General features: G+C 37.7%; 1 protein-coding gene across 1 annotated transcript in view; it reads left to right on the top strand.

Moving 5' to 3' along the window:
- LOC118406361 (methyl-CpG-binding domain protein 2-like) overlaps nucleotides 1-5,998 on the top strand; it is a gene marked incomplete in the record, with an annotated part of 12,434 nt that extends 6,436 nt beyond the window's left edge. Inside the window, 5 exon segments of the mRNA XM_035806330.1 lie at nucleotides 1-54; nucleotides 353-443; nucleotides 635-772; nucleotides 995-1,137; nucleotides 4,334-5,998. Coding sequence (XP_035662223.1) covers nucleotides 1-54; nucleotides 353-443; nucleotides 635-772; nucleotides 995-1,131 — 420 coding nt within the window.
- Between the last annotated feature and the right edge of the window lie 4,178 nt (nucleotides 5,999-10,176).

Genomic DNA, 10,176 nt, shown 5'->3' with positions numbered 1-10,176 from the left:
AAGTCAGAGACTGCAGAAAAAGGCAGTAGTGATCCAATTTCACATATATCCCAGGTGCGTCTTTATCATCTGTGTAATGTAAAATCACCCTTGAATAACCAAAGTTGAGTGTTGCTGCAACACAGTACCATAATATTCTAAAGTTCTAACATAAAGTATTTTATTTATATTTTGATTTAAGCATATGTTGCACTTAGCTAACTAACATTACATTAAGTCAGTGTTTTATATTTGCTTTTTTAATTATGTAATGTCTTTTGATACAAAAGCTAGCATTAGTCTTTTGAGTAGTATAGTTATAATGTTCTTGTAGTCTATCCTTTTCCAATCTCACATTTCCCCCTCTCTGCAGTTATTCTGGGAAAAGCGTCTTCAGGGAATGAATGCTTGTGACATTGCAGAGGAAGTCATCAAGAACATGGAGTTACCCAAGAGCTTAGAAGGTCAGCAGCCCTATTTGCTGAACATGCAGTTATGCCCCCTATCAGGCTAACACAAAAGTGCATGAGAAAAGACAATGTACTTTGTATGCATTCTGTTGTATTTATCATGTAGAGTGTTATTGTCGTGTTATGGTCTCCTCTCATCCATGTATGTTTTGAATTTTGATGCAATTATGTCTTTCCTTGCGCAGGTTTGGGACCAGGCTGGAATGATGAGACATTGTTACAGAGTATTGCCTCCAGTTTGCACCTTAGTAACAACCCTATCACAGGACAGACCACAGCACCATCCACTGTAGAAAAGAACCCAGCAGTCTGGCTCAACACTGGTATGTAGTGCAATGTGTATGTATGGGGCCAAGTTTCCTGATTTGGATCATAGGGAGATGTAGTCAAGCAGATCTCCCAAGGTATCAGTCCTTGTAAAAATAGCATTAACTGGATGAATGCTAAATAAATTGAAGTCCAACAAGATTTCCAAGTTTTACAATTTTATAATCCATACTTAACTCAAACACCTCTTCTCCCTGTTCTTGCATTTTTCTCTTTAGACCAACCCTTGATGAAACCATTGGTGGTATCAGATGAGGACATTAGGAAACAGGAAGAGCGTGTTCGACAAGCCAGGAAACGGCTGGAGGAGGCCATCGCTGGGAAATATTTACACACAAACAAAACTGCAGAGTAGTCATAGGTGAGTGTCAGGGATGTGTTGCCACAGATTGTTATGCAGAAATTGTGGCTTAACCCTGCTGGGATTCTTTGAGTCGTGTTTAGGAAATGGTATTAATGTATTTTTGTCTTTCATGTATTCAATACTTTTGTGTTTGCACAGTTACCAACAAAACATCCATGTTGGGAACCATTAAGACCAGATAGGTCGGGGCAGCACTTAAACCAGGGCATAATATGTTAATCCATGTTTGTTAAAACAGAACATTTGTAGCAATGACAGAAAGTTTTGAATAAGACAGATACTTGCATCTAAGGAAATGCACGTTTTGGATTAGTACCTTTGATTTAATAAGTTATCTTAAAATTAAAATGTCTCAGAGTTTGCAAATGACAACATTATTTGATCATCAGTGAAAATTGTGCTGTAGTGAAAATTATAAAAATGACATTCATATATTTTTATCAATGCATTCCTGTCCTATGTAGTAGAAAGAAGGGTTGATACATGATGACAAAGTGAGTTTCGTCTTGTTTGTAGACATGTAAGATTGAAAAAGAAAATCGGATATGCTATTACTAATAATTACAACAGTCTGCGTTGGATAGGTAGGAATGGAACATGCCTCTGGGTATATTTCCCATGTGTGGTAAATCCTGATGCTAGTTACCTGATGGTGTTATCAGTGTTTGTTTAGGCACCAGATCAGTGATCAGGCCTTAGTCAACATGTTGTGTCTGGGTGGGGTGAGATGTCCACAGTAGCAGTGGTAGGTCATTGGTGGAATTCTAGCCCGGTTGAACTGTAGCTTGGCTCCTGTGCCAGATTTGTCCCCAAATATTTGCCTTGATATGGTGATGTATGGTCAAAAGTCCACCCCTCTGGCACAACTCCCACAGCACTGGAGTTAGCCTGAGGTGAGCTTCTGCATGGATGAATGTCACAGACTTTGTCTTACTTTATTGATCTTCAGAGTCTTTGTCTACTACAGATAAGGCCATACCTTTGGTCCTGAAAAATCAGTACTGGTGAAAATTATGAAAATCATGGATTTGTTTGTTTGCAGTCAAGGTAGTCAAGACATTCATATTAGAAAATATTATGTAGCGGTGTTGAGACTGAGTGTTATATTATAGTGTTGATCTTTGTCACTTGGAACCTATTGTGTAGCTCATCATAACTTAATTTTCAGTTGATTTTTCTTCATTGCTCTTTGGATCTCTTAAGGTGATTTCAATCCAACTGAAGGGTGGCTTTTAGGTGTGTCGATGAGGAGTGTGAAATTAAGGATGTCACTTGTTGCATGGACAGTGATGAATGGGCAGAGGTCATCATGTAGAGCTTTGTATCTATGCAGTTGTGAGGTGATGGTTATGTCTCAGTGAGCATAGATGGATCCAAGTCAATACAGTACAGTGCCAGTGGTGACTTGGATCAATTGTCAGGCTTGAAGTGTGAGGTAAATTGGACAGGTGCCATTAGAAAATAGGAGAGTCTTGCTGCATATGCTGACAATACAATACTTTTTAAGACTCAACATCAATATAGACATGAAGTCCCTCTGTTATTGTATTTTTTCTGCCATGACCTCAGCCATCTCACTATCATACTTCAAAGAATCGCTAGCTGTCATCTGATAACTAAAACTCAGTTTAGACAGTGTGGTGTGTTTTTCTATTAAAGATTAATTGGTATCCTTGAATGTTAATGCGTGATCAAAGAGCAACTATAATTTAGTCCTGTACAAACATATTTCTCACCTGCTGTCAGAAAGCAAGCACACACACTGGACAAAGTCTAAACCAACAGGCTTGTGTGTTATATGCCATGTCTGACTAAGATGTTTGAAACTTGCACTTCAGCCAATGGGCTACATCACATGGCCTGAAACCGTCACAGAGCCACACCTTTTATTGAGTTTCCCTGGCTAATCATGTTTTGGGGTCAAAGTACAGTTGGCCTATGTACACTCCTACACATCACTCCCTTATAATGATTAATTCTAGATGTATGGAAGAGATAGCAGAATATACCAGGGAAAACTTGAGGTATGTCAAGGTTTAATTAGGTCAGATTTGGAAAATATTAGGGCATAACAGCAATTTCAAGTGTAACATAGTTGTGTGGGTTATTGATTCAATGTAAATGTCAGCCACCTGTGGTAATATTAACAATTACATTGGTAATTCAAAGCAACTATTCCAGAAATTGTTACTACATGTACTACATTTCAGAGGTAGAATTGCAACTTTGTTTGTTTGTGTTATCAGTATAAAATTCTGAAGTACAACTTAAAAATGCAGTATACTTGGCCCAAGACTCAGAACTAAAGCAAATTATTAAACTCCAACTCATTAATTGTGTTTTTGTTTCTTAATCTTATGTTTATCTCTAGCACCAAATATTTTGGAGGTCTGTCTGAATTAAATTGTGGCCACCACTGATTTGTCAACAAGCAATCAAACACCTTTTCAGTTAGCTATACATGGAACAAAGGTGTCTTTGTTTGACACATTAATTGTCCATGCTGGTGTTTTTGTGGTGAATGGTTACACCTTTCAATCTGGAAATATGTACTTCTTGTCTATTAGGCTAAACAGACTTGATTATATGGATGACATCTCTGTCACTGTGTGCCTTTGAATTTTTGGCCATTACAAAAAAGTTTATTGTCATCATAGTGTAGATAGTACAAAAAAGATGCTTAAAGTTGCAAAAATAAATATTGGGAAAAAAATACTGATATCATAGAAAGCCAAAGAAGATATTAAGAATTTATTATTTGGTATTCCATGTTTAGTGTCTTCAGTCATTTATTCAACCTTCCTGGCCGCTTAAATGTCAGAATGAAGTCAACTTCTATTTTGGCCAACTTTTCTTTGCATTACGGTCTCAGCATCAATTGGGGGTGCCCAGAGGATGTCATCCACATAAACAAATAAGCATTGTTTTAGTTCTTGGCCAAATTTGTATCCGCATTGGGGTTAAATGGCAGGGTGAAGTGACATTGAAATTTGCTGCATGCATTTTGTCAACTTTATGGCTTTCTTCAAATTATATATTGGAGAAGCATATCCATACATTTTATTAAATCAGCTGCATTTGAATGTCAGACAAGAATGTAGTTCATGTGACAGTGTATTTTCACATTTACATTTCAAAAGTGTTTAAAGTTTGTGTGGATGTGTAAGTAAACTTTTATTCCCTTCCTCTGCAGGAGATGCTGAGACCTACATCACATCACAGACCAACATGTACTTGATAGGGGTGTCCCAACAGCCTCTTCATGCCTTTGTTATTATGTTTACTTACAATTTTTGTTGTGATATCATTCAGAGGTTAATCAGTGTGTTGAACACAAAATGGGACAAACAGCCCTGACCAGAGTAATATTATTAGTCCTAAGAAACACAGACACACACACATGTTCTCCTTGGTGTATTGTAAAGAAATACAAAAGAATCAGTGTACAGAATGGATGACTTTGGGGGAAACATGTTAACATGTTCAGTACGAATATGAAGCCGACATGAAAGGCTTGTGACACAATGTCCTAAATGTAGCTTGCTCTCCTGCACTGAAGTCTGCATTTCTCAATCATGTTGGATATATGTAACTGAAAATTAGAAAGTCACAAATTCTAGGGGGGAAACCATTATTACCACCGTTTTCAGTGTTGTGGTGCTATGAATGCGATAAAAGGTAATAACTGTTGGCTGTCAGGAAGTGAAATAAGAGACCCAAATATCTGTTTTCTGAAGAGGACAGTGTACTAATTGAAGGGGAAAAGGTCAAGTTTGTTTTGAGATTTTAACAAGTACATTTGACTGCATTCATTTGTACTTGTTGTTATCGTACTGGGAATGCATTTACTTTTGCGGTGGTTTTATTTCGCAACAGTAGGGGGAAAGCGGTTTTAGTGGCATTTTAAGTTCATTGTTGAAACAATTCTGTAGTGCGTTAAAAATAATGAATTCATGACAGAGTTGTCATTGAAATAAAACACCCGCAAAAGTTTCACGATTCATGATACAAAATATTGTACTATTTGCCAACTATGTACAGACTAGTTGTCCATGTATTCTAAGAAAAATGTCTGATGCCCCTTTTCAGAAATTCATATGGGCATCTTCACCCTTTGTCCAATTTTAACGGTCACATTGTAATTGAGGCAAAAAATGAATATTGTAAATCATAAGTTCTGAGCAGAAGAGTTTATGCATGTCTAAATTCTCAGGAACCAACTTGTTTATGTGGTGATACTGATGACATGGGCCTTTTGTGGGATGGTTGCTGTGAACAACTTTGGCTTTCTATTCAGACTGTTCAACACAAGGGGGTGTGCCAGTTTTTTTACTGTAGGGGGTTTGTAGGTCATCTCAATGTCCAGTGGCAGTTGGAAGATTCACGCCTTCATACATGTGTTTGCATTCTTTGATAATTTTGTGACTGGAATAACAGACATGAAGTGAAATTTACCTGAGAGCTTTCAGCATACCACACTATACTCACATAGTCATAAGTGCTAATACCGTGTTTCCCAGATAATTATATTATGTCAATTCCATCATAAATTTTACAACTATTGTTGGGCATTTGGCACCCCTGCACAGTTTTTCTTGGTTTACTTCTACATTTGATATCCCTAGATGCATACCATAGCAATGCCAATGACAGTTTTTAGACATTGCTGCATTTATCAGCTGTAGAGTTGAAACATAGGGAGCCTCATGTATATTACATGACGTGATGTAAAGACTGCTTGCTGAAGAAAGGAACAGGAAGAGAAGACATTCAGACATTACTTGTATATCAAACTTTCTATTTTTCCAGTGTTTAAACCTTGTAGTTGTAACAATAGATAGTGTTCTTTAATGTTGTATATCCGATGTTATTGTCTGACTTCTTGTGTGTCTGTTGGATGGATGAGAGAAGACTTTCAGTGCCTTTAGTGAATAATGACCATGAAGAATCGTATTTTGGTCATATTTGTCTTTGAAAATATATCTTGAGTTCTGAAGGATTAAAAGTTGTCAAGTAGTGATCTCTATGAATATTTATTTAATGAAGATTGAAGATATACCAGAAAACATGTAGTACATTGGTTCTCATTGAAATGTCGAAAATGGCATTTTTTTGGTCGAAAAATAAATCAGCTTTATTTTCGGTGAAAACTACCAGGTTGTTTAGGAAAATATCTCTTTCAACCATAGCCAAAAAACAGGGTAGGTAACAAACGTTACCGGTAGCGTTTGTTACAACAGTAGACTTTACAATATCGTACTCGTGATGGTAACGTTTGTTACTGAATCTGGCGATGGGTTATAAACCACCTCACACAGCCTCCAAGATCAGTGACAGTAGCGATCTGACGTGATCGGTAAGAGGGCCTTGGTAGCTGGTTTCACCTGCCGAACAATCATTCTGGGAACTGAATTGTTACATTTTTGGCTACTATTTGAATTCTTCGTTTCTTCTCAGGCGACAGCCATTTTTTAGGGTGTGAAATCCCACAAGTGGCTATGATAATCTAAGCCATCAACCAATACGAATGTTGTGGTGTATCTTTTGTAAAATATTACAGGGGTTGTGGAAAAATGAAGGAACCAGTGATGTTGTCTATAATTTGCTCCATATCAAGGCATAAAGTCAGGCGACAGCATTTCGACATTTAAATGAGAACGAGCCAGTAGTAGGATTGTTTCAGGGGCAACCCTTTGATTTGAGACATTAAATGTAATGTTTTCAGGTTTGGGTTAGTCTAAACTGGGCATTGGCAAACTTGATTCTTTGTGTGGGGAAAAGAGAACGAGCCTAAGGATTAATGCATAACGGCATAAAAATTGAATCAATTGTGTTTGCTGTTGCCTAGCATCAAAATGAAGTACCAGTACGGTAATTACAAACTGACAGAAACTAGAGAATCAAGCATTTCAGATAAGATTATGATTATCGATCAATGCCTTCCTATCTCTATTTGTATTCCCACCTTAGGCCTAAGGGAGATACAATGCACAAGTGTATATGATATCAAATGAACAAAATCAATGCATACCTACTTCATCCCCAAAATCTCTATCTTGGGGATGTCATTAGACCTGGTACACAAAAATTTTTTCTTAGAACCAACACTGCATTTTCATTCACAGAACATTTCTCTGTACTAGTTGGCAAGGTAGAACTAAACCTTGCTAATATAACTTGAGTTACTGTTTTGTAGGCCCTGTATCTACATTAGGGCTAGGTACTGGTACAAAACCGTTTTTTTTCTTATTGGACAGGTCTTGAAAAAACGGACCTGAAAAAATTCGGTGGACCGGATGTTGGACCGATTGGAAAATGAACAGATTATAAGACCAGGCTTTCTCATGTTTCGGGGCTATATATAAATTACCGGTCGAGGAAATTAACAAAAGCGAAGTAGAGTCATTTTTACCAAGTTATACAGTCAATGGTACAGAGGTACATATATTTGTAGGATTTTAAAACGGCACTGGGAGTCAAATACTCCACGAAACAGATGTCTTTGTTGCAAAATGGACGTCCATTCACAAGTTCTCAGTACTGAATCAGGTTCAGGTCCAAACCTGAACCTGATGCTCTGGACTTGAACCGGACCCGAATTTTCTGTACTGGTACCCACCCCTAATCTACATACATACATATACTATATTGTAGTAAAAATAAGTGACAAATAGGATCGAAAATATTCACAAGCTGATCAAACAAGAAGACAAGTTCATTGATCATATAATGTTTACTGATTTCGTAGTCATTTAAACAATGATTAAAACTTGTTGTTACCCTTTTGGTACTAATATCCAAATGATGCTGTACCAGCCATGGCCTTTTCTTGCACCAAATTGCTATGAAAGTGCACTACCCTTCAGTACGTCTGCAGGGAGGAGGCTGATGCTGCAGTAAAGATGGACATTTACTTTCTGAAGGATGAATGCAATTAAGGGAGGAGAAGCTGAATAGGTCCATACAGGATTTCTGTAATCATCACTCTTCTTAGGCTGGCCAATTCACAAATGTCTATGTCTGCACATCCAGGGCATGTGAAATAAATATGACGTAATTTCTCGTTCAACAGTGGGACTTGAATGGAGGTGATGACTGCGATAAAAGGTATCTTCCAGGTCCAAAATTATTCTAAATGTTATATCCAAGAAGATGGGAGGAAAGATTCTAATTTTTGCTGAAAGGCTACCCTCCATAGCATAGCAATGCATTCTAGAAGATAACGCAAGTATGGAAGCCCTTTGCTTTTAAAGACACCTGTTTTTTTAAGAGGACTTTTTTGTCCTAATTTGTATAATCTATGTCTGCTGAGGTTCACCTTTACCTCACATTTACAGCATTTTCATTACTGACTCAATAGCCATACCGACTTTTTATTTCCACATTTTTTTATATTTCTTACTGTCTATCATTGACAAAAGAATTTCTAGAATTTCCACACTAAATACATATTGCTACAAAGGGAAAGATGTCCATGGGGACTGGCCTTAAGTTTTCTCAGGCTCCTCCTCATTGTTTATTATTAAGGACTTGATGGGGTCCCCATGTAATCTTGTAATTATAAATCAAACATTTGTAGGGTCAAGTATCTTAAAGGGAACTGAGTAACAGTAAATAATAACAGTAACTGTACACTCAGGTATCTTCTTGCCACATCATGTTAGTCAAGTAAGGCCATGATATAATTCCTTATCTATCTTATGCATATGCTGCCTGATGTAGAGCAGTACTGGTATTTTCCAAGCCCCTGGATGATGACCTTGGATTCTCTAAATCTTGCTGTTTTTCAGTCTGGTAATGGCAGTTGGGACTTGGTGGTTATTGGGGCCCTATTCAGGGGACTGGTATAGTATATGTATATATTGTATAGGTACCTACTGTAACATTACAGAAATGTCTATATATGTGTGCATAATAATGTACATCATATTCCTGGATGAATTTTGAAGAAATATGTCAGATGGAAAGATATAAGTCATAAAACACGGAGTGCATCTTTTGCCAGCAGGAGAAATATCTAAAATTGGTAGGTGGAGTAAGGACGTTAAATAACCTCCTTCAATGGTAGAACTAACAACCAATGCGAACAATGTGAATCATAGTGACTTTCTCATAATGACCATCTGCCTTAATTTTGCTTTCTGCATACAATGTGGCTTGTCAGTTTCAGTAATGCTCATGTCCCTGCAGGGCTTGTGCTATGTGTGCAATGTAGGTTAATAGTCATATACAATCTGTCAATGAAGTAGGACCATTCACAACTTTGATGAGCCAGATTATGTAACACATTTATATAACACATGTTATTGTGTTAATTGACCTACTTGATATAACCTCATACTTGTTGCCGGCACTGTGGCTGTTCTACAAACTGGTGAGTTCAGAATGTCCTTATCTAACTATCTGCCATACAGTCAAACAGCTAGCAGGCATGTCTTGTTGTTAGACAATAGCCCCACCACCGGCCATGACATCATCAACCGTCCCCACCTGCTGCTGGCTGAGCGTGCTTTGTTCTGTCCCATCCACTGCCATCTGTCACTGCACCATGCAGCTTCCCAGGGGCTACAAGGGGGGAGAGATGGAGCTGGGAACACAACACTTTAGTATTGCTTCAGTAGGGCCACACCAATTCATTTCCCTGGTTCTCAAGCATTTGCATAAGATAAGGCCACAGCAAGTGAATTTTTGACATCAGTGCACGCATTAACTTTCGCCTGATTTCAGGAGAAAAAAAAACAAGAATGTTTTTTCTTCAGAGATGGTCAGCATGACGGGAAAGTACCAAAATGGACAAATATGTTGTGTTGTAGGTTAATGATTGTACTTGTAGAAGACATACTAGCCAGGTAGCCATGACTCTAATTCTAAAAATGAAACTAGTTAGATAGTTGTAAAAGTGGCACCAATATGGATGCCATGAGTAGTTGCAATGTTGGTAAGTAATACCAGTCTACCACACTAGTGTCACCTTTACTACACTAGTTCACTTCTTGAATACAGGAATGAATGCCTTCTTGGCCGTAATAATATGTG

The sequence above is a fragment of the Branchiostoma floridae genome, chromosome 2 (assembly GCF_000003815.2).
Source record: "Branchiostoma floridae strain S238N-H82 chromosome 2, Bfl_VNyyK, whole genome shotgun sequence".
Taxonomy (NCBI): Eukaryota; Metazoa; Chordata; class Leptocardii; order Amphioxiformes; family Branchiostomatidae; genus Branchiostoma; species Branchiostoma floridae.
This window is presented reverse-complemented; position numbering and strand designations above follow the sequence as displayed.